This window comes from Geotrypetes seraphini, chromosome 6, assembly GCF_902459505.1.
Source record: "Geotrypetes seraphini chromosome 6, aGeoSer1.1, whole genome shotgun sequence".
Classification (NCBI taxonomy): domain Eukaryota; kingdom Metazoa; phylum Chordata; class Amphibia; order Gymnophiona; family Dermophiidae; genus Geotrypetes; species Geotrypetes seraphini.
This window is the reverse complement of record NC_047089.1, coordinates 232,610,926-232,635,897: the sequence shown is the minus strand read 5'-3', so window position 1 is coordinate 232,635,897 and position 24,972 is coordinate 232,610,926. Positions and strand designations below refer to the sequence as shown.

Here is a 24,972-nt window from a genome sequence, read left to right as displayed (position 1 = left end):
GGTTATGGGTGCCCTTTGTGTATTAATGGCACTAGATCAGGGGTAGGCAATTCCGGTCCTCGAGAGCCGGAGCCAGGTCAGGTTTTCAGGATATCCACAATAAATATGCATGAGATAGATTTGCATCACAAGGAGGCAGTGCATGCAAATCCATCTCATACATATTCATGGTGGATATCCTGAAAACCTGACCTGGCTCTGGCTCTCGAGGACCGGAATTGCCTACCCCTGCACTAGATTAATGCAAATTGTTGATATAAAAACATGATAGATAAGAAATATATTTTTTTGATTTAGTAAACTACAGCCATATGCCAGAATATATTCAGCTCAAGAAATGGCTTAAAGAAAGAGGCTTTGAAGATAGCAATTTGAGGATTGCACGCTTTGCAGGTAATATACCTTTCTGTTAATTTTAGATTTAAAAAAATGTAACCAGGTTGCTGTGGCCCCATTGGCTGAAACTCCTCAGTTTAATCCCCATGCTGGGTCTTCCTCTTTCCAGGCCGATTGGGAATGGGGATGCTGTGAAGGCAATGTTCACCGTCCTAGTGCAAGAGGGAGTTACTGTGGTGTCACCTAGTGGATGATTTAGAGGTTCTTGTTTGCAGGGCTTCAGAAACAGAAAAATCGTGGCAGATAAAGACCACAGACTACAAAGCACAATAACCCCTTCCTCTGCCTGTTTCATGCTTTCTTGAATTCAGATAATGCCCTGGTCTCTACCACCTACTGGAGAGGTTGTTCCATATTTGCTCACATTACTTTTCAATCCATTCCCTTTTACCTTCATTATGCAGGGGGATATTTAAATGTCTCTACCGGAAGTCATTATGCCACTGTATAGATCCATGGTGAGACCGCACCTGGAGTACTGTGTGCAATTCTGGAGGCTGCATTACCGCAAGGATGTGCTGAGACTGGAATCGGTCCAGAGAATGGCCACCAGGATGGTCTCGGGACTCAAGGAGCTCCCATACGAGGAGCGGTTAGGGAAGTTGCAGCTCTACTCACTCGAGGAACGTCGAGAGAGAGGAGATATGATTGAGACATTCAAGTATTTCACGGGCCGCATCGAGGTGGAGGAAGATATCTTCTTTTTCAAGGGTCCCGCGGCAACAAGGGGGCATCCGTGGAAAATCAGGGGCGGGAAACTGCACGGTGACACTAGGAAGTTCTTCTTCACTGAAAGGGTGGTTGATCGCTGGAATAGTCTTCCACTTCAGGTTATTGAGGCCAGCAGCGTGCCAGATTTTAAGGCCAGATGGGATAGACATGTGGGATCTATCCGCAAAGATAGATAGGGAGGGTCATTAGAGTGGGCAGACTTGATGGGCCGTGGCCCTTATCTGCCGTCTATTTCTATGTTTCTATATCTCCCCTATCATGCCTTTTCTCCATTTATGCATAGTTAAGAACATAAGAATAGCCCTACTGGCCCATTGAATACATTTGTTACCTCGCAATAAGGGTCATGTATCTTTCCTTTTCTTATATTTCCTTACACATGCAGGGTGGGTAGGCGAGGGGAGGGAAATGTATTTTGAGGATTTAAATTACTAAATTATAATTTCTTTAGCACTCTCCAGACCAGTAGAGGTTAACTTTACGATTGGGTATATATCTAATCATGACCAGCAGGTGGAGACTGAAAACAAAACTTTGGGACAGTATATCCTAGCCCCTCCTCTCTATTTCCCTCAGTCTTCTTTCAGTCTCCAGCAGGTGTTGAGTGATCTGTACCCATCTCCCTTGGTAGGGCTGTTGGAATTTGTTTAGAGGTTTATTGTCCCTGTTTTTAGCCGGACGGAGCTTGGACGGACTCTGTTTGGGGGTTCGTCCGACCTCGGGGGTGTCAAACCCGGCGGGTCACGAGCGGGGTCCCTCCCCCCACTTCCTCCACCTCCCCATATTTTTTTAGAGGAGCCTCAGCAGTAAGCCTTGCCCCCTAAATCAAGCAAGGCATATTGCTTCGAGAGCCTGTGGAGTCTGTTCTGTAAAAAAAAAAAAAAAAAAAAAATCCTGAGGTAGTGCTGGTCTGGAGGGTTGTATCCCTTTAAGAAAACTGTATTTTACTGTATTTTTTCAACTAACCGGCACTTTTTTACAGCTAGGTCGCGTATGGAGCAATGAGCACTTCTAAAGGGAAAAAGTGCTCATTGTGCTCCAGACGCGAGGCACTCGCGGCCGGCCTGTGCAAGCGGTGTTCAGGCCGGTGCGGTGGAGGAGCTCCGTCGGCAGCGGCTGCAGGCGCCCAGAGCTCCCCGCCGATGGTGCCTCGCGAGTCGGCAGGGAACGGTGGAGAAGCCCGGTCTTCTCCGTCCGCCCACGGAGGGATTCCCCGAGCCGCCGACGGTCGGGTTTTAGAGGATTCCCTCTCAGCTGATATTTTGACAGCTGATGCCGGCTTGCCTGTTTTAGCGGCTGAGACTATTCAGGTCTCTCAGCCGCTGCAGGCTATGGAGGGAGCTGTTTTGGCGGGAAAGACGCCATCTTCTCTGTCTGGCCCCTCCATTTTGTCTTCCACCTCAGGTGACCTTCCCCCTGTTTTGGCTAAGCAGGGGCAGGTTTCTGCTGGGTCCCCTGCTGTGGCAGGGAGTCCCTTGGGACCCTCGGGGGGTTTTTCCCCTGATTTTTTCTTTTCATTATGCAAAGCCTATTTTCAGGCGGCTGGGGGTCCCGGTTGCGCCCAGGGGGTCTCGGGGGGTGGGGTTTCCTCCGCGCTCCCTGCGGCTTTGCCTCTCTCATCTGACGTGACGTCCCCTCCGCCGCCTCTCTTGTCCAAGCGTCCGCGGGTGTCGTGGGACGAGGATTTGTGGTCGGAGGAACGTGTCGGTCTGGAGGAGGACCTGGACCCTTCTGAGGAATTCCAGGACCCTCTGGAGGGGACGGAAGCTGGCGGCGGGTTGTCGGGTTTCCCGTTCTCCAGTGACGAGGCGTCCGTGGTGCGCCTTTTTCAGAGAGATGAGCTGCCTGACCTTATTCAACAGGTTTCTTCGGCTTTGCGTTTTGAGGACGCGCCGCCGGAGACTCCGCGTGTGGGGGACCCTCTGTTACGAGGGATCCGTTCCGTTTCCCGCTCTTTTCCTATGCATCAGGATATTCGGGATATTATTCTTGAGCAGTGGAAAACGCCGGAGACGCCGTTTCGGCTGGCGCGCAGCATGGCTCGCCTGTATCCCATCCCTGAAGGGGATCGGGCTACGTTAGCTTCGCCAGTCGTGGATGCGGTGGTCTCGGCTATTTCCAAGCGGCATACCGTACCTGTTGAGGGCGGTTCTGCCTTGCGGGACTCTGAGGAGCGCAAATTGGAGACCATCCTTAAGCAAAATTTTCAAGTCTCTGCCTTTGGGGTCCAGGCGGCTATTTGTGGGGGACTGGTCGCTCGCGCCGTGTTTCGGTGGGCGGAGCGGGTCTTGGATCGAGAGTCTGACGACTGGTCTCTGGTGGATCAGGAGGTAGCGAAGATTGAGATGGCTGCCTCGTTCCTCTCGGATGCTCTGTATGACTTGGTGCGGATCTCGGCTAAGTCCATGGCTTTTGGCGTGGCCGCAAGGCGTGTGTTGTGGCTGCGCGCTTGGGCGGCGGATGCTGCGTCCAAAGCTAAGCTTACTAAATTTCCCTTTCGGGGGTCGTTTTTATTTGGAGAGGACTTGGATAAGTTGATTCAGACTCTGTCGGACTCGAAAGTTCCCCGTTTGCCGGAGGACCGTGCCCGCCCGGCGTCTCGGGGTGGTGCGGCCCGGGGGCGTTTGCGGGAATTTCGCAAGTATCGCCCTGGGCGTGGGGCTGCTTCTTTCCAGTCTCCGGGGTTTTCCCGGGGTCGGTTCTTCCAGCGCATGCAGCCCTTTCGGGGGGCCCGTCGGGGGGCAGGGAATCCCTCCGCCGGTTCCCCCGCTTCCCGTCCTGCACAATGACGCCTTGCCGGCGCCCCCCTTGGTTCCGGTGGGGGCCCGGCTGCGCGACTTTTTTCCCAAATGGGCCGAGATCACGTCCGATCAGTGGGTCCTGGAGGTGGTGCGGGACGGTTATGCCCTGGAGTTCGCCCGCTCTCTGCCGGATTTTTTCCTCGCTTCTCCGTGTCAGACTCCTGGGAAGACGCTGGCGTTTCGCCAGACCCTTCAGCGCTTGCTAGATCTCAGGGCAGTAGTTCCAGTGCCCCCCCCGGAGTGGGGCACGGGCAGGTACTCCATTTACTTTGTGGTGCCCAAGAAGGAGGGGATTTTTCGGCCCATCCTCGATTTGAAAGGGGTCAACAGGGCTCTCAAGGTTCCCTCTTTCCGTATGGAAACGCTGCGGTCGGTCATTCTGGCGGTTCAGCCGGGGGAGTTTCTCACTTCTCTCGATCTGACGGAGGCCTACTTGCATGTTCCTATTCGGACCTCTCATCAGCGTTTCCTGCGCTTTGCGATCTTGGGTCGGCACTATCAGTTCTGTGCGCTTCCCTTTGGGCTGGCCACGGCTCCCCGGACGTTCACCAAGGTGATGGTGGTCGTCGCGGCAGCCTTGCGGTCGGAGGGCATCCTGGTACACCCCTACCTGGACGACTGGTTAATTCGGGCCAAGTCGTTGCAGGAAAGCTCCCGGGTTACGGCTCGGGTGGTGGAGTTTCTCCGGTCGCTGGGCTGGGTGGTCAACCTTTCCAAGAGTCGGTTGGTTCCGGCTCAGCGTCTGGAGTACCTCGGGGTGCTGTTCGACACCTCCTTGGGGAAGGTCTTCCTCCCAGAGGCCCGGGTGTGCAAATTGCAGTCTCAGATTCGCCTGCTTTTGGCGTCCCGGTGTCCTCGGGCGCGAGATTTCCTCCAGGTCCTGGGGTCGATGGCGGCGTCCCTGGACGTGGTGAGGTGGGCGCGGGCCCACATGCGTCCTCTCCAGTATGCTCTGCTCCGGAGGTGGTCTCCCCAGAGGCACGGGATGGATGTTCCGGTTCCCCTGCGAGGCTTGGCGCGCTGCAGTCTGCGTTGGTGGCTCCGGACCCCTCACCTAGTTCAGGGGGTGGGTCTGGATCTTCCGCAGTGGACGGTGCTCCTTACGGATGCGAGTCTCCTGGGTTGGGGGGCCCAGTGTCTGGGTCACTCAGCTCAGGGAACCTGGTCCACGGAGGAGGCCTCCTGGTCGATCAACGTGTTGGAGACCAGGGCGGTCCGGCTGGCGCTGTTGGCTTTCCACTCCCTTTTGTTGGGCAGGTCGGTCAGAGTCCTGTCGGACAATGCCACGGCGGTGGCTTATGTCAATCGTCAGGGGGGCACCAAGAGCACTCTGGTGGCGCAGGAGGCGGCTCGGCTCATGGTTTGGGCGGAGTCGCATCTTCTGGACCTCTCGGCCTCTCACATTGCCGGGGTAGAAAACGTTCAGGCGGACTTCCTCAGTCGTCACTTCTTGGATCCGGGAGAGTGGTGTCTCGGCGCCGAGGCGTTTCAGTTGCTAGTGCGTGCTTGGGGGCAGCCCCTGATGGATCTGATGGCTACAAGTGGCAACGCCAAAGTACCCCGCTTCTTCAGTCGTCGCAGGGACGGTCTGGCCGAGGGTCTGGATGCTCTGGTCCAACCGTGGCCAACGGAGGGGCTGTTGTATGTGTTCCCTCCTTGGCCATTAGTGGGCAGAGTACTGCTTCGCATTGTTCGCCATCCGGGGCTGGTGGTCTTGGTGGCTCCGGATTGGCCTCGTCGTCCGTGGTATGCGGATCTGGTGAGGCATCTGGTGGCGGATCCTCTTCCTCTGCCTCTCGAGTGCGATCTTCTGACGCAGGGTCCCATTCCCATGTTCGACCCGTCTCCCTTTTGTCTTACGGCTTGGCTCTTGAAAGGGGCCGCCTGAGTAAGAAGGGATATTCCGACAAGGTGATCTCTACACTTTTGGGGTCCCGGAGGCTTTCTACCTCTCGGGCTTATGTACGGGTTTGGCGTCTTTTTGAGGAATGGTGCCGAGCGCGGGGAGTGGTCTCCTTTCGCGCTTCTCTGCCTAACATTCTAGAGTTTTTGCAGGATGGCCTGGATAGGGGCCTGGCCTGGTCTTCTCTTCGGGTTCATCTGGCGGCCCTGTCGGCTTTTCGGGGGCTGGTGACAGGTCAGCGTTTGTCAGCCATTCCTGATGTGATTCGCTTTCTTAGGGCGGCCAAGTTGATCAGGCCTCCCATAAGGCCCTCGATTCCCTCTTGGGATCTCAATCTGGTTCTCTCTGTTCTAGTGCGCCCTCCTTTCGAGCCGTTGGATGGCTGTTCGTTGAAGGACCTTACGCTGAAGTCGGTCTTTTTGGTGGCCATTACTTCCGCTAGACGGGTGTCTGAGCTACAGGCTTTCTCTTGTAGGGCTCCCTTCCTGGAGTTTTCGAAGGAGCGGGTTGTTTTGCGGCCTGTTCCTTCCTTTCTGCCGAAGGTAGTTTCTCCTTTTCATGTCAATCAATCGGTGGTCCTCCCGGTCTTGGGTAGTCGGGAGGGTTCTTCTGAGCAACGACAGCTGCGCAAGTTGGATGTCGGTCGGGTCCTCCATGCTTATGTGCAGCGGACCCGGGATTTTCGGAGCTCCGATCATCTCTTTGTGCTTCTGGCGGGTCCTCGTCGGGGGGCTGGCGCTTCTAAGGCTACTATTGCGCGTTGGATCAAGGAGATGATTGCTTCCGCTTATCTTCTGAGTCAGAAGCCGGTTCCGGAGTTTCTCAAGGCTCATTCCACTAGGGGTCAGGCGGCTTCTTGGGCTGAGTCGTCGCTCGTGCCTCCGGTGGATATTTGTAAGGCTGCGGTTTGGTCCTCCTTGCATTCATTTGTTCGGCATTATCGGGTAGATGTTCAGGCGCGTCGGGACGCGGTGTTCGGTGAGCGTGTTCTGGTATCGGCCCTTCGGGGGTCCCGCCCGTGAGAGGGACTGCTTTGGTACGTCCCAATCGTAAAGTTAACCTCTACTGGTCTGGAGAGTGCTAAAGAAGGAGAAATTAGGTTCTTACCTGCTAATTTACTTTCTTTTAGCTTCTCCAGACCAGTAGAGGTCCCCACCCTGTCTGTTGTTGTTGTTGTTGGGGCTGTTGCGCGGGCAGTTTTTGGTTTTTGCTGCGGGTTCTAGTATTTTTCTAGGGCCGGGGAGAATTGAAGAACAGCGGCTGTGGCTCGGCTGGCTTAGCTGGCGAGCTGTGGGGACCTTCTTCCTTCGGGAATTTCTCCTCTGCATTTTCCAACAGCATTTTTGGGTATGTTATTTGTTACTCCTTTCGGAGTATTGTTTTTTCTCTCTGTTGTTTTCCAGTTCTTGGTTCTGCTTGGCTATTCGGCAGACTGAGGGAAATAGAGAGGAGGGGCTAGGATATACTGTCCCAAAGTTTTGTTTTCAGTCTCCACCTGCTGGTCATGATTAGATATATACCCAATCGTAAAGTTAACCTCTACTGGTCTGGAGAAGCTAAAAGAAAGTAAATTAGCAGGTAAGAACCTAATTTCTCCATTGTAATCACATTATATGTCTTGTATTAATAATTGGGAGAAGGATGGGAGAAAATGATTGTTTTATGTATTACTTGTGTAGCTAATAGTGCGTTTTATGCTTGAAGTTTGAAAATCAATAAAGATTTTTAAAAAAGAACATAAGAATAGCCCTACTGGCTCAGATCAATGGTCCATCTAGCCCAATATACCATCTTCATGGAGGCCAATCCAACTCACAAACAAGCACCTGGCAAAAACCCAAATAGTAGCAGCATTCCACAGCTGAGATTGTGATGTCATAATGCCTCATTTTACCAGCCAACATCATCAGTAATGTCACAATGGCTTGATTGTCCTATACTTGGCTCATATAAGAATAGCCTTACAGGGTCAGACCTATGGTCCATCTAGCCCAGTATACCATCTTCACAGAGGCCAATTCAAGTCACAAGTTCCTTTCAAAAACCCAAATAGTAGCAGCTTTCCAGAGCAGAGATTGTGATGTCATAATGCCTCATTCCACCAATGCCTAAGAGCCAACATCATCAGTGATGTCACAATGGCTTGATTGTTCTATACTTGGCTCACATAAGAACATAAGAATAGCCTTACTGGCTCAGATCAATGGTCCATCTAGCCCAGTATACCATCTTCGCGGAGGCCAATGCAAGTCGCAAGAACCTGGCAAAAACTTAAATAGTATCAGCATTCCATGCTACCAACCCATGTCTGTCTCAACAGCAGATTATGGACTTTGTCTCCATAGATCTTTGTCTGTTCCCATATGTTTTATGATAAACATGACTGGACATTTTAATAAGCAAAACTATCTATATTTCACCCAAGTGGTCCAATATGTAAAATATTCACTATTTAAATTAAACGCAGTGGTATTAGACTAGTGTTACTCAGCTATACCATTCTTTTATGATCCAGTTTTCCAATTTTTATTTTTTATTTTTATTGTTGATATTTTAATATTTCAGCTGTTGATATTTAATTTTATTTTATAAAGGTGGAAAATGCCTCATAAGTGGAGCTTAGCACCATCTGGCAAAATGAAAGGCAGTGCAAGCGCTTTCTTCTGCCGTTTAGGGCGTCCTGCCGCTACACTGCCTCTGAGATTGGCAGTTTAACTTTGAAGAGAAGAAGTAAACAAAGAACAAAGAGCCTCCAGAGATTTACCCTGATGCAGCGGGTACGAGAGTGAGTACCGTGAAACGCTGGCCACGTCGGTGGTAGGGTAGCAGCAGGACACCCTAAATGGCAGAAGAAAAGCGCATGGACTTTCACTTTGTCAGCGTCAAACTGACAGACAAAAAACAAGGAGAAGAAATTTAAGATAAGTGAACTGCGTTTGATTACATTGAAAGAGTTCTCTTTATATGTTTGAATTGCCGCTCCTCAGGACATAATGTTACTAGACTCCATGCATGAAATCATTAGTAGCATGAGTGAATGAACCCCTAGTATTCTAAGGGGAGTGTGTGGCGCAGTGGTTAAAGCTACAGCCTCAGCACCCTGAGGTTGTGTGTTCAAACCCACGCTGCTCCTTATGACCCTTGGTACATTAGATAGATTGTGAGCCCACCAGGACAGACAGGGAAAAATGCTTGAGTATCTGAATAAATTCATGTAAACCGTTCTGCGATGCCCTGGGAGAACGATATAGAAAATTGAATAAATAAATTAATTAACTTTAATACTGTATGATAGGACTAAAACAGTTTTCTTAAAATATTTAATAAGAAGATAAACAGAAGATTATTAAAAAAAAAACAAAAAAAAAAACAATTGAAAAGATATTTTATGGAAATTTTGGAAATTCCTGAAAATTCCTTACCTCCTCTTACAAGAGTGTATTACTTACCTGCTAAGCCCCAATTCAAAGAAGAAAACATGGAGGAACCCCGGGAGAGGTCATTGGACATTTCAGCAATATTGGAACAATCAGATAGAGAGTTGGCGGTTTCAGCTACTCTCTTGTTGTCTGTGGCTTTGGCTCCAGACAAGGATTGGATATTAAAACTTTTCTTTAAAAATAGGTCTAAAGACTTCCTGGGGCAACATATTCAGATTTTCCCTGATGTCTCCAGAGAGACTCAAAAAAAAAGGAAATAATTTTTAATTTTAAAACCTGGAGTGACTCAAATAGGGGGTAGTTTTTTCTTGAGATATCCATGTAAATGTGTAGTTAGATATTTATCATTGAAGTATATATTTACAGAGCCATCTCAATTGATTAGTTTTCTCTCAATGAAACGTCTTGAAAAAGGAATAACAACGTAATAACGCCTATGAGAAATTAGTTCCCCGCACTTTAGTTAGACAAGGATTTTTCTTGCTTAAATTAATTTGAAGTATATAAGTTCTGCTCTTAATAATGGATCCAATAATATTGAGGACTAGTGTGAGAACAGCTAGATTGGTATTTCCTTGTAGCAAATATTAATTTTGGAATTATAGTTTAATATGTAGTTTGATCTCACTTTTCTGTACAAGATGTATATGCTTGGTAATATTGTAAAATGTTATAAATAAAATATTAAAAAACAAAAAAAACAAAAAAAAACCCCAAAACTGTTGCAGTTTGTTACTTTGTTTGCGATTTCATGAAACGAAAAGGTGGGGGTTTTTTTTGCCAGTGATTTGTTTGGGAGCACCGTGATGTATCACACTCGAACAGCAGATAGTGCTAAGCTCCACTTAATTTTTTAATTTTTACTTTATTTTTATTCATTTATAGAAACTTTACAAGTACAACTACTTCTTATAGAATACAGAATCATATCCCCCAATGAACAATTCCAAAGCAAAAAAATATAAAAAATAAACTTATTAAAGTAATGGGTTTAGAGTCTTTCTTAGACCACCATAATTAGTTGAGGAGGGGTTTTAGAAAATAAAGAGATAATTTTTTTACGTTATATTAAGAAAAGTAATTAGGCTTAAATTCCCCTTTCCTCGGTACTTCATTTTGAACTTTTAGCCGCTCCACTGGTTAATCCCTTGAGGTCCAAAAAATATCTTAGTTGTTCAGACGGGAAAAAGACATCTTTTAAACCCAAATATTTAACACATTTACCTAAGCTCCACTAGTGCTGCCTGATTTGCCAATTTGAATCAATTCGCTTCGGTGAATCAATTCGTCGTTCAAAACAATCGGACTGTTTGGTTACTGAATCATTGTTTTGGACAACGAATTGATTCAAATCGGGCAACACTAGTGTACATGAAAGCAGAAGAACCTTCGCCACAGACAGGCTTTGTGCAATCAGCACTTCCTACAGAACTTTATAATTTTGGCATACACCAGATGAGAGAGGGCAATGGAGAAGACCTGAACCTTTCCTGGCCATGCATGTCCAGCTCCCGACAGACCACATTAATCTAGGTAATGGCAGCTAAGCAATCTTACCAGCTAGTTTAGCATTTTGTTACTTTCTTTTGAAAAGAAGATGTGACTGGAAAAAGTTTGCCGTAGGCCTACTTAGTGACGCTGACTTTTGTTCGACATATAGGTACAAGAGAAGGGATGTACATTTTGTTTGGGTACCTAAAAAATCTTTTTTAGTGTTCACAAATCAATTTTGCACACACAGCTACGAATTACTGTGTGTAATATATCTTTGTAAACAAAATTGTAGAATGCACGCAATGAACGCGTTCAAAGGGAATAAGTGAAACGACGCCTGAAATTGAGGAAAAATGAAGAAAATCCCCCAAATGAACTAAATTTTATTTTTTGACCTTGTACATCTCTGCTAGTTATCCTTTGCTTCTACTTTCAGATACAGGAAGAGGACTAATGACCACAAAATCCATTCAGGTTTGTGCATTAATTATATTTGTTTGACCTAGAAGTGCCGTGATTGGTCCATTGGACTGTGGTCACCTGTAAAATTTCATGACCAGTCTTAGATCTGAATTGGCTAGTACGGAGCACAAATAACAACCTGTAATCTCAAACCCACTGCTATAATGCTGGTATCTCTAGGAGAACAGACTTATGGGGGGTCTCATACACACTCTGGTATACCATTACCCCTCTATTCAGTCATAGGTGTAAAACCTCTCTCCTCTTTCAATTGATTATTAAATTTTTCTTAAAATACTGCTTATCGCCAAACATAGAGAAGAGAATTCCCCAGATTCCGTGGAGGGGCATAATAAAAAAATACGTCTAAGTCCGATTTGGACATAGGATGCTAGTCGTCCAAAGTCAGCAGGATACAAATGTCCATTCTCGAAAAATACGTTCAAAATATATATTTTTTTTAAATTGTCTACTTCTACGTCCAGCTGTTTGATCGTCCATACCACTAGTATGTCTATGTTTATACCACATTGTCGTCCAAGTCCCAAATGCCTAGAACAAGAGCTGATGAACTGGCCACCCAGACATGGTAACACAGCAGTGGGGCACCTTACAGGGCACTGTTGTGAACTTCACAAAAAGTGTGCCACATAAACATCTCACCACAACTCCCATATAAGTAATGTTGAGTCCCCCCAAATATCCCCAAACCTACTAAACCCACCTGTCTACAACCCCAGTAGCCCTTATGGCTGCAGGTGGCACCTATATGGCAGTACAGTAGGGTTTGGTTTTTTTTTGGTGGGCTCACATTTTTCACCATAAATGCAATGGTTAGAGTGGCTTATAGGCCTGGATCCTCCTCTCTATGGTTCACTAGCCCACCCCCCAGACTACTTAAGCCACCTCTGTGCAGCTCTACTAGGCTTTCCTATAGCAGGTGCTGATGTTCTGGAGGCAGGTATATATGTTTGTATTCCAATTTTTAGGACAGTGTGAGGGGGTCAGTGATCACTGGGGGAGTGTGTGGGGGTCTGTACTTTGTGTCTGCAGTGGTTATCTGGTCACTTTGGATACCTTCTGGGCACTTAGACCTGGTTTTAGATCACCTAAATCACAGTGTATAAACTCCACAGTCCTTGACTGGTTCTCGAAGTTCTTACGCTCCCGCTCCTACATAGTCAACATGAAGGGCACTTCTTCCTCCCCCTGGAACCCGATCTGTGGAGTCCCGCAAGGCTCACCTCTCTCTCCTATCCTCTTCAACATTTATATGTCCTCCCTTAAACTCCTCCATCTCTCCCCCCTTGCAACACTCTACACTTACGCAGACGACATCTTTGTCCTCCTTGAGACCGACCAGAACCTCATCAACCTCTCGGCGAACATATCCTCATGTATATCGAACCTTCAATCCTGGGCCCACACTGTGCAGATGAAACTGAACGAATCTAAATCAAAACTTCTCTGGCTCGGCCCAAAATTGGACCAACTGCCCACCAGTATCCTCTGGCCCCACTCTGCATCTTGAATATTCTAGTAAAGTTCTGGGAGTCATCATTGACTCTACACTTTCCTTCAACGACCACCTCAACTCCCTAGTAAAAAAAATGTTTCTTCAGCCTTCACATGCTGAGAAAAGTGAGATCCTGTTTCCATCAAAAACACTTTGCCGTCCTTGTCCAATCCACCATCCTTTCCAGACTGGACTACTGCAACTCTATCTACCTTAGCCTAACAAAGAAAAACCTTCAAAGACTCCAGCGGATTCAGAATACCGCTGCTAAGCTTATCTTCGCAAAAAGCAAATTCAACCACGTCTCACCGCTTTTATCCAAGCTCCACTGGCTTCCGATTATCTCCAGAGTCCACTTCAAATGTGCCTACCTCACTTTCAAGATCCTACATGGTATTCTCCCTCCCTTCATTCCTCTTTCTTGGAACTCCTCTAACCCCAATTCTGCCAGATCCACCCAAAAACTGAAACTTTCCTTTCCCTCTCTAAAAGGCGTTTCACTTGTAGGAAAACTAGGTTCTTCCCTCCCTTTCAGAATCACTCAGCTCTGGAACAACCTTACCTCCCCTCTTAGGAATCTGAGCTCCCTCCAACTCTTCCGTAAACATCTGAAAACCTGGTTATTCTCAAAAATGTAACTCCTCCTCCCTCTCTGGTTATTCTAGTCCTCTAAATTTTCTCTTCATTTTGCCTCTTCCCTCCACTGGAGTTCCTTTCTACCTTAACTCTTGTTAACTGTGTCGAGCTTTACGAATGTAGAGATGATGCGGTATACAAACCTAAGGTTTAGATTAGATTAGTGTATAAATTCCATCCAGGCAACTTCGTCAAACTTTCGATTATCCCTGGAGTACGACTAAGGGCTCCTTTTACTAAGGTGCGCTAGCGGTTTTAGTGCGTGCTAAAAGCTAACGCCTCCATAGAGCTTGCTTTAGAATTTTTCGTTTAACGCTCGCTAAAATCGCGAGCGCACCTTACTAAAAGGAGCCCTAAGTCTAGGTCAGCCCACGTCCCGCCCTCACCACTCCTCCTAAAATGCCCCTTTCAGCTCTGGGCGCACAGCAGCATTCAGAGGCTTAAAAAGTCTCTGGATACGTCTAAAAATCCGTTTTGATTATCGGCACTTGGATGACCTGTCTTTTAGTGCTGATTTGGGCGGGTATTTGGACGTATTTCTATTTCGATTATCAGCCCCTTAGGCCCAGATTCTGTATAGGATGGCCCAGGAGGGGCGACCAATACAGAATCGGGCCTACACTAACCCCGATTCTGTAACCGGCGTCCATGTTACAGACGCCGGTTACAGAATCAGGTTAGAGTAGACGCAGCCACTACACTTATCGCAAGGGATCTCCCTGACGCGATAAGTATAGTGGCCGCCTGTCCGATTGCCGGCAGGAGGGTGCCCAAGCCCTCCTGCTGGAACGCCGCCTCCCCCCCGACACTACCGATCACCGGCAGGAGGGTGCCCAATCCCTCCTGCCGGAAGACGCCCCCCTCCGGAGGCCCCCCTCGCGCTAACAGTCCTCCCCCCGTGCTAACAGCCACCAAAGACCACCCTTAACTTCCCCCCAAACTAACCTCCCCCCCCAAACTAACCTTTAATTGTTGGCCGGCCGGATGGGTCATGGTACCATCCAGCCGGCAGGCCCGCCTCGTCGAAATGAGGCGGGCCCGCCCCTTCCTGGCCCATCCCGCGAAGCCTAAGGCCTGATTGCCCCAGGCTCTATAAGCCTGGACCAATCAGGCCTTAGGCATAGTGAGTCCGCCCATCCCCACTAAGTCTAAGGCCTGATTGGTCCAGGCGCCTAGAGCGTGTAGGGCCGCCTAGGTTCGCTTAAGGCTCTTAGGCGAGCTTAGGCGTCTTGCGGGCCTCACTAGGCTCCCGGAGGCGCCTTCAATATAGGCGGCCTGTCTGGGGAGCATTTTTTTTTTAAATGTGCATCCCGATTGGTTGATTAGACAGCTGTAGGACGCCTACAGCTGCCTAAAATCGGGACGGCACTTTTCAGAATCAGGGCCTTAGTGTCTATAGAACGGCTTCCTCATTCAATTCTTCTTTACAATATCGGGTTAATTCATCCAACAATTTTATCTTCTCTTCCAGTTTTATTCACATTTATGTTTGTCCAGATACCCGGCTTTTTTCTATAACTAGTCAACAAAAGTTTATCAGCCAATTTCTTTCTTCATACAATATGATTATATATCAACAAACCCTTTTATGAAGCTGCTTTAGGCTTCTATGAGTGTCGGAGCATTTACAGCCCTAGCTGGCGATAAAAAAAAAAAAAGCCTAATGCAGCTTTATAAAAGGAGAGTGGGGTGAATGAACTTATCTTTCCATGGAGGTACCGTTGATGTTTTACAGGTCCTGCCAATTTCCATACTTCTTAGTGCCGCTTACTTTTAGAAACTGATGCTGCCAGCATTTTGCAGCTATTCAGTCCCTACATCAGGAAGTTCTTCTTTTGTCGGCTCCCTAAGTTCATATATTTTCACTTTCAAAAGAAGTATGCAGATTGGCAGGCCCTGTGAAACATCAATGGCACTTCCATGGAAAGATAAGTCCATTCAGTTTGTTGAGTTATAATAATGATGTATGAAGAAAGAAATTGACTGAAACTTTTGCTGACTAGTTATAGAATGTGAATAGGACTGGAAGAGAAGAGAAAACTGTTTGATGAATTGACCTGATATTGAAGAGAAGAATCAAATGAGGAAGCTGTTCTATAGACAATAAGGAATCTGGGGAATTCTCTTCTATATGTTTGGGGATAAGAACTATATTAAAAAAAAATTGAATAATCAATTGAAATATAGAAAAAGGAGAGGTTTTTTTTGTTAACGCCTTTGACTGAATAGAGGGACCTTAGGTATCTGAACCAATCAGAGCCTTAGGCCCCTCCCTGGTAATCCCGGGATACACCAGAAAGGGGAAGGCCCACCATTTTGAAGAGGTCGGCCTGTCGGCCGGAGGGGATATCAGGGTAGGCTTAGAGTGCGGGTGTGGGGGGTGTGGGGGGGTGGAGGTTTGGAGGGTTGCTGGGGCAGTTGGTTCGGGACGTAGGGTGGAAGTTTGTAGGCCATATAGGCCAATACCATGTGGAAGAGTTTGTAGGCCATTACTAGGCCTTTGTCAATTGGCAGCCAGTGGGCAACACGCAATGCCGGGGCAAGCAGGTCTCGTATGCAGAGGTTCTTCAGGAATCGGATGGCGGCATTTTGTACTCGTTGTAGTTGGAGGTTTTTTGCAGTGAGACCATTTAGGAGAGTGTTGCAGTAGTCCATACGGCATAGGACAAAGGCATTGAGTAGCTGGGAGAGCTGTCAGAGGTAGTAGAACGAGGTGTAAACTACATGGAAGATATGGTCAGAGAGCGAAAGATCACCATCAAGGATCACCCTTAGGCTGTGTGCTTTGTCTTTGGTCAATTCCCAAGAGATCGACAAGCGGGTTCAGGGTCACCTCTCTGTATCCAGAGGAGTTTGTTTTTTGCCGCGTTTAATTGTAGCTTGTTTCAGGTCTTCCAGCTTTTTATTTCCGAGAGGCAGTTGTGTAGTTTGGAGATCTGAGCGTCTCGCTTAGGGCCTAGCAGTAGGTACAGTTGTATATCATTGGCAAATGAGTGGATCTTTATTTGGTATTTTAAGGTGATGTCTATTACCAGTCTTGATTATAGAGGTTGAAAAGCAGAGGGAACAGGAGGGCATCCTGCAGTAGTCCATATTTTATCAGTTTAGGTTTCGATAGAACAGATTTTAGTAGAACACTGTGGATCCTATGACTCAGGAATGGTTTATTTAAATCCAGCACCCGACGTGGCCACATTTTGCCCTAAGGCTGAGTCAGGGGTTAGAGCTGCAGTATATTAAAACTGTGTGAGTCATAAAAGAACACAAAACAATAAATAACACTGAAAAGTACCAAACATGCATACGCAGTTCAGTGCCATCTAGTCATATTTTGCATGCTGGGAAACCTGGTAATGAATAAACCTCCCTCAGTTTTCAGATCCCTAGCCCATTTCCTCCTCTAAGATTTTGATAATTGAGCTTTTAAATCACGATCACCCAACAACAATTCTTTAAAAACACATACCGTAACTTAGACATCATGCTTTGAAATATTAAACTTTGTTTTGCAGGTAAAAGTAGGTGGTGATGATTCTTTTAGTTTGTATCATCAAAATATTCCGAAAAGAAATCAAAACTCATCTCTTCAAAAAACACTTTCCATCATCATAACCCCTCAACAACAATAGAAAATACTCCCATGACCACCACCATCACCACCATAGCAATACATCAGAACCCTGACTCTTATTATTTCCATTCATCACAACAACCTACCAGAATCCTGACATTACTATATCTACTCATCACAACTACTTATCATAATCTACTATTAGCTTTCAAATTCTTCCGAAAAACCCAGATTAACAATTGTATCTTGACACATTCTTGAATTTATGTACTGCACCGCTACTGGAAATGTCCAGTCTTATAAATTGTAATCCGCTTAGAACCGCAAGGCACAAGCGGAATATAAATCACTAATGTAATGTAATGTAATGTATCACTATAAAGACTTGCTCTGCCCTCCAGTGGTAAAAGGAAGCAAGTGACATTTTTATCAAAATTGGGTTAATGGCATAATCTGACTTTGGGGCAATGAGCGCTATACATATGTGTAATCCTTGAACTAAATGCTGTAGAGCAGTGGTTCCCAAACCTGTCCGGGGGGACCACCAGCTAGTCGGGTTTTCAGGATACCCCTGTAGAATATGCATGAGAGAGAGTTGTGTATAATGGAAGTGACAGGTATGCAAATCATTCTCATGTATATTCATTAGGAATATCCTGAAAACCCAACTGGCTGGTGGTCCCCCAGGGCAGAGTTGGGAGCCACTGCTGTAGAGGGTCCTTTTTGTTAAAAAATACTTATGGTAGCATAAGCTAATTACTGCAGTTCCAAATGTGTTTTACCTGGTTTTCTCAAAATAAGAGTTTTACCACTTGCTTCCGTTTGCCATTGGAGGACAGTAATGTTTTTCTTCGAGTGTAGCTGCTTTATTTTATTTTTTCTCTCTGCTAACCTAGGCAACACCTAGTCTTGTGTAATGGTTTGGCTGGCCCTGAGATTTAAGAATATTTCTTAGCTAAAAGAGTTCTACAATGAAGGAGGAGAAAAAACTTCCGGAAGCAAAAATAGGACTCCGAACTAGCTTTAGGAAATGTTTGGAAACTGTTATTTCAGCCAAAGGAGTTGCTGAAAAATAGTGACTGAAAGGGTGCAGTGGTGTCGTAAAGGGGGTGCGGTCCGCCCCAGGCACGGCCTTCCTAAGGGCGTGACGGCACCCTTCCTCCTCTCTGCCCCGCCTGCTCCTTGCCTTGCAGTTTGTGTCTCTTACCTTCCCCCCTGTACCTTTGTGTCTCTTTACCTTCCCCCTGTACTCCCTGGCGTCACTTCCGGGACCCGCACTTATGAAGTGACATCAGAGAGAGTGCCAAAGAGGTGCGGGAGAAGGCAAGGGGGCGCATGGCGGGGGAGGGTGCGCTCCTCACCCTTACTACGTCAGGGTGAGAGTGGATTTTCCACCTGCCATACTGCCTGTTTTTCTTATTTTGAATTTGTAATAATTGCAAATAGTAATTTATGCATTAAAATTGACTTTGTCCTTTGTCAGCGTCTGTTACTTGGGGATTCAGTGAAACATACTTTTTGACCACGAGGGCTCATGCTTTTGTTTACCACTCTAGATCTTATGTAAATTCAAACTGAAACCAAGGTTAAGTTGGATGTTTCTTTGACAGGCAGGGGATGTGATTATTTCATTGCCTGAAAAATGCCTACTCACTACTAGAACCGTACTCGGAAGCTATCTTGGTAAATATATTACAGAGTAAGTAAAAGCTTTCATTATTCTCTCACTTGTCAAGTGTGCTCCTAAGAACATAAGAATTGCCATACCGGGACAGACTGAAGGTGGAGTGTGGGGGGGGTTGGGTGCACGAAAAGGAGTTCGGGGTGGGGGGGGGGTTGTTCAGCAGGAGGGCTTGGGCTACCTCCTGCCAATGATTGGTGCGGGGGGGGGGGGGGGCTGCGGGGGGACGGGTTGCCTGGGCTGCTGATTCAGAACTTATACCTGTTTTGACTTGGTCTAAGTCAAAATGTATAAGTTCTGTCTGGCAACCTGTCAAACCTTTTTGGTTATGGCTGCCAGACGGCAGGAGAGGGCAGCTGGGGCGCGTGGTATGCTCTGACTGCCTCTTCCTGTTACCAAAATCAGGCTACACCAATCAGGAGCTGCTTTGTCACACAGCTCCTGATTGGTATAGCCTGACTTTAGTACAGGAAGAGGCAGTTGGAGCATACCACTGCTAGTGAGTCCGCAATAGACAATGACACGGTGACAAAATTCATCACCATTCCTGCCCCTGCGGATAACCGTGGGAAATAATCCCATGTCATTTTTTAGTGTCTTTTTCAGCCTCAGTCCTTCTACAACAGCATTCTTCAAAGCAAAGCTTGTGGGTCAGTGGTTGTGGCCATTCATACTCTGATTCTTATGGGAGCCAAGGATAATGAAGCCATTGTGACATCACTGATGTGATTGGCTCTTAGGCACTGGTGGAATGAGGCATTATGACATCACAATATCTGCTCTGGATACCAGAGACTGTCATTCTGTAGTATCTGTTTCAACCTCAGTCCTTCTACACCAGCATTCTTCAAAGCAAAGCTTGCGGGTCAGTGGTTGTGGCCATTCATACTCTGATTCTTCCCTCTCTCCTTAAAGAATGACATGAAGATGGTTTACCGTGGTTATCCGCGGGGATGGGAACGGTGATGAATTTTGTCACCGTGTTATTCTCTAGTCCGCAAGAAGTGTGGAGAGATATTGAAGAACTGCAGAGTGAGTGAGCTCCCCTCATTACCAACAACACGCAAAAGAACCCTCCCCCAGAATGGACACAAATTGAAGTTTAAGGAGAGAGAAAATCATGACACCGATACTTTCTTACTCGCATGTCCTTGAATGATTGTGATGAGATGTGAATTCTATTCTTGGCAGGTGGAAGCCTCCAGTATCTCCACTTTTGGCACTCTGCACGTTTTTGATTGTGGAAAAGTATGTTGGCGACCTCTCCGTGTGGAAGCCATACCTGGATGTCCTGCCACAATCCTACACATGCCCAGTATATTGGGAACCAGAAGTAGAGACTCTTCTTCCTGAACCTCTACGAAGAAAAGCCCAGGAACAGAGAACTGCGGTCCAGGAGCTGTATCGATCTTCCAAACATTTTTTCTCTTCGCTGCAGTCTCTGTTTTCACAGCACGTGGACAGTGTTTTCACCTATGAGGTCCTGCGATGGGCCTGGTGCACTGTGAATACCAGGACGGTATATATGAAAAATACTCAGGCGCCTTGTTTCTCCAACAAACCAGATGTGTATGTACTGGCTCCGTATTTAGATTTATTAAACCACAGTCCCGGAGTTCAGGTAAGAAATGGTGTATGTATCTAAATTTTCAGACAAGGATTGGGAGCAGTGGCACAGTAAAGTGGGGGGGGGGGGGCAGTCCGCTCCGGGCGCAGGAACCCTTCCTCCTCTCTGATCCCTGCTCCCCTTCCCCCATACCTCTATTGTTCCTGGTGCGAGCAGCAACCCCCCCCAACCTGCTGTCATGCCAGTGTCAGCTCTTCCTCTGATGTCACTTCCTGGACCCGTGCCCAGGAAGTGACATCAGAGGAAGAGCCGACGCTGGCGTGACAGTAGGTTGGGGGCTGCTGCTCGTGCCAGGAACGTTACAGGGGAAGGGAAGCGGCGCGTGTGCGGCTGGAGAGGGCAGGGAAAGGAGGTGGACGGAGAAGAGGGCGGGGGAGGGGCACCACCATCCCAGGCAGCTCTCGCCTTCACTATGCCACTGACTGGGAGGGTAGGTATATCCATAGTCCCAATGAAGTACAGTGGTGCCTCACACAACGAACTTAATTGGTTCCAGGAGCAAGTTTGTTATGCGAAAAGTTCGTTATGTGAAACGCGTTTTCCCATAACAATACATGTTAAAAAAAATAATTCGTTCTGTAGCATAAAATATGCTAAGATGACATAAAAAAAGATAAATTTATCTTGTTAGAGCTGGTGTTAGACACAACTGGGGACTGCAAAGTCCAGGCAGAGGCTTACGGCTCTCTTTGACCAGGGGGGACAGTGCCCTAGTTGCACTACCCTAACCCTATTCCTGCTATGTGTGACTGTGGTATTCTGTTAGCATGATATTTCTGTGTAGCATTCTATAATAATTTGGCTTATTCAATTTTCTTGATAGTAGAGGGGATATATGTGAAGGGGAGGGGAGACAGGGGTTTTGTTGATCCTTGCTGTGTATTATAATCACCCCCCACATACTCCCCAGTACCTTTTTAATCATCCCCCCTCGGTACCTTTTTTAATTCCTCCCATCTTTCCCAGCCAGTGGCGTACAGGCCAGAAGCGCAGAGATCAGGAGCAATTCCTCTGCACGCCTGTGTGGGCCCATGCCGATCTCCGAATGGCTGCAGTTAGTTCTTGTGAGTCCCGCGAGAGCTGACTGCAGCCATTCAGAGATCAGCGCAGGCCCAGGCAGTAGCACAGAAGGCTTGCTCTTGATCTCTGCGCTTCTGGCTGGGAAATTTGCTAGACCACCAGTTACGAGTGAGCGGGTGAGATTAAAGTTGCAGCAGTGGTGGCTTTTTTAAAAAAATATGTGGCGGCGGGGGGAGGTTTAAAAATATGCGGTGGCGGCAGAGGCTTAAAAATATGCAGCAGCGGCGGCAGGGGGGTTTAAAATATGGGAGCCAGGCGGAGAGAGGGCAGTTAAGCGCAGTGCCTGCGCGGAAGGATGCAGCTCGGGCGACTTCGTTGTGTGAAACGAAGTTCGTTGTAGGAAGCAAGACATGAAGTTCGTTGTGCGCAGCGTTCACTGTGCGAGGCGTTCGTTATGCGAGGCACCACTGTACAGTAGAAGATCTAAATTAAGAGTCTATATCTTCTCCCTTTATATAAGGTAACCAGCCTTATTTATTTGTTTATTGTGATTTACAGTGTTCCCCCGGTCGTTCACGATTGGCGGTTAGCGGTCTCGGTCATTCACGGTATTTTCCGACCGCAAACCACGAGGGCAACAGGAGAGGCAGGAGAGAACAGCCGGAGTGCCACAAGTGTAGGAAATCACTCGCGGTACGCTCCGACCGCCTCTTCCTGCACTAAGTCAGGCCTTTTCCAATCAGGAGCTGCTTTGACACGCAGCTCCTGAGTGGATAAGGCCCAACTTCATGCAGGAAGAGGCGGTCGGAGCGTACCGCGAGTGATTTCCTGCACTCGCAGCGCTCCATTTGCTCTCCTGCTGCCCTCTCCCGCTACCCTCTTCAGGCTCCCCCATGAAAAACCGTATTTGCGGTTTTTTGAGATTCGCGGGTGTTCCGTTCCAGGGGGAGTACTGCATTCACGTTTTAGCTTGCTGGCTCCTCCCGCCATATTATGTCAGCATTTCCAAGCGTTTACAGAGAAAAATCACCGATTCCCAGCACTTTCTTCACTGTGTTTTGCCTCTCCTTCAGGGATAGGCCAGGTCTCCCAGCATGTTGTTTCACCATATTCACAATGATTTTTAATAGAAAACAGTGAATAACATATGACAAAGTTATTCACGGTTTTTCTGTATTTGCGGTTCTGTTAATCCCCTATCACAGCGAATACGGAGGGAGAAGTGTATGTTATTTATTTTAAACTCCTTTTGCAAAACTGGTTCTTCCATTTTAGAGTTCAAACGGGACCTGTTTCTTATTCTCTTGGATCTTATTGCTCTTTCAAGGTAAAGGCTGCATTCAGTGAGAAGAGCCGGTGTTATGAAATTATAGCAGGCTCAAACTGTGGCAAACATGAGCAAGTGTTTATCTGCTATGGACCCCATGATAATCAGCGGCTACTTCTAGAATACGGGTTTGTTGCCAGCAGAAATCCACACAGCAGTGTTTTCGTTTCAACAGGTTAGTTGATAACGTTCCCTACTGTACTTTTTATGTTGTTTACAGATTGTGGCAGGGGCAGCAGAACATCCTTTCAAGTTTTATTAAAATTTGATTACACTTTCCCCTTCTTCATTCGCGGTTTCGGCAATCGCGATTTCACATATTTACGATTTTTGGGGGAGGGGGAAAAAAAGAACCCCCCCTCCCACAGTTTAGCCTTCCCCCCGGCGTCCCGGCCTTACCTGGTGGTCTAGCGGGCTTTCGGGGCAGGAGTGATCTTCCTACACTCCTGCTCCGTGTAGATCGCCAATAGGAAATGGCTGTGGGGAGTTCCCATCGTAGTCTCGAGAGACTACGGGAACTAAAGGCAGCTATTTCCTATTGGTGATCTGCACGGGGCAGGAGCGTAGGAAGATCGCTCCTGCCCCGAAAGCCCGCTAGACCACCAGGTAAGGCCGGGACGCCGGGGGGAAGGCTAAACTGTGGGAGGGGGGGTTCTTTTTTTCCCCCTCCCCCAAAAATCGTAAATATGTGAAATCGCGATTGCCGAAACCGCGAATGAAGAAGGGGGAAGTGTAATCACTGGCTTTGTAACGCTGTAAGTGTAACGCTGGCTTTGCTGTCTTCTGTCCACTGCGGCCCGCCCTCTCTGACTACTTCCTGTTTCCGCTAGGGTTGGCCGCAGTGGATAGAAGACGCTGAAGCCAGCGGCTGTAGCCGCCGATCTCCGTTCCTCCGGGGGGGGGGCTGGGAGGAGAGGGATCGCGGCCACTCAGCGCCCCCACTGAGGAGCCCAGAAACTTTCCGCTGCCCGGGACCCGAGTCATTTGCCGCCCCCCCTTCCCTTACCGTGGGCCCGACTGGCGATTTAAGCAGCGTGTGCAGCAGTCTTCACACGCTGCTTCGGGCCCTTCTACTGCCCTGATTTGCTCCGGACGTGCCAGAGTAAATCAGGGCAGTAGAAGGACCCGAAGCAGCGTGTGAAGACTGCTGCACATGCTGCTTGAATCGCCATGTGTAGTCGGGCCCGCGGGAAGGGAAGGGAAGGGGGGGCGGCAAAGGACTCGGGCCCGCGTTTGTAGTCGTGACTGTGGGAAGGGAAAGGGGGTAGAGGAAACGCTAATGCTGCTGCACAGGGAACTGGTGTGGGGGGAGGGAAATGGAAGGAATGCTGCTTTGCACAGACAGACAGAGGGAGGAAGGGAAACAGAAAGACAAGAAGAAAGACACAGGGGCAGGTGCACAGGGAACTGGTGTGGGAGGAGGGAAATGGTGTGGTGGGAGGAAATGCTGCTTTGGACAGACAGACAGAGGGAGGAAGGGAGACAGAAAGACAAGAAGAAAGACACAGGGGCAGGTGCACAGGGAACTGGTGTGGGGGGAGGGAAATGGAGGGGGAGGGAATGCTACTTCGGACAGACAGACAGAGGGAGGAAGGGAGACAGAAAGAAAAGAAGAAAGACACAGGGGCAGGGAGATATACAGAAAGACAAACAGACAAAGGGGGCCAGGGACAGAGATAGACAGAAAGAAAGACAGCGGGAGTCGCGTCAGGAGGGGTGCGGGATGCCGCAGAGGGAACTTTTCCAATGGGTGCAACTGGGCGGCTGTCGGGAGCTCTGATCAGGGGCAGAGCAAGGTAAGTGTATCATAGGGATAAGAAGGAGGAGAGGTGGAGAAAAAGGAAGGGACGCCATACTGCTGGACAGGGGGAGAAGGAAAGAGGTGCTGATGGACAGGGTGTGTGTGAAGAAAAAGGAACAGAGGCCTAATGTTGGACAGGGGGAGAAGGAAGGTGCTGCTGGACAGGGGGGAGGTAAAACAAAGGGAGAAGGGCTGCTGCTGCATAAGGAGAGCTGTGAAGGGGTGGTGGTGGACACAGGGGAGGTAAAAGGAAGGGAGAATGGATAGGGGGAGCAGGCAAGGGATGGTGATGGACAGCCAAGGAAAAAGAAAGACAGAAAGAAATAAAGCGGCTAAGGAGAGAGAGAGAGAGAGAAAGAAATAAAGAGAGACACACACACATATATTCTAGCACCCGTTAATGTAACGGGCTATAAGAATAGTTAATATATAATCTAGCAGAAGGGGTGCTATACACGGTTTGAATTATTTGTATAAATCCAGATCCAACACCAAACCACTCCATAGCCTGATACACGAAGATCCATTCCACACGATCAAAAGCCTTCTCTGCATCCAAGGATAC

General features: G+C 47.9%; 1 protein-coding gene across 8 annotated transcripts in view; it reads left to right on the top strand.

Moving 5' to 3' along the window:
• SETD4 (SET domain containing 4) overlaps positions 1-24,972 on the top strand; it is a 59,111-nt gene that overhangs the window by 11,810 nt on the left and 22,329 nt on the right. For all 8 annotated transcript variants that reach the window (XR_004539916.1, XM_033949128.1, XM_033949132.1 and 5 more), the window contains 5 exons: positions 298-393; positions 11,203-11,240; positions 18,562-18,650; positions 19,824-20,253; positions 22,607-22,781. Coding sequence is in view for 7 of the 8 variants with exons in the window: in XM_033949128.1 (XP_033805019.1) it covers positions 298-393; positions 11,203-11,240; positions 18,562-18,650; positions 19,824-20,253; positions 22,607-22,781 (828 nt within the window). In the remaining variant the exon portion in view is untranslated. The remainder of the gene's footprint in view (positions 1-297; positions 394-11,202; positions 11,241-18,561; positions 18,651-19,823; positions 20,254-22,606; positions 22,782-24,972) is intronic.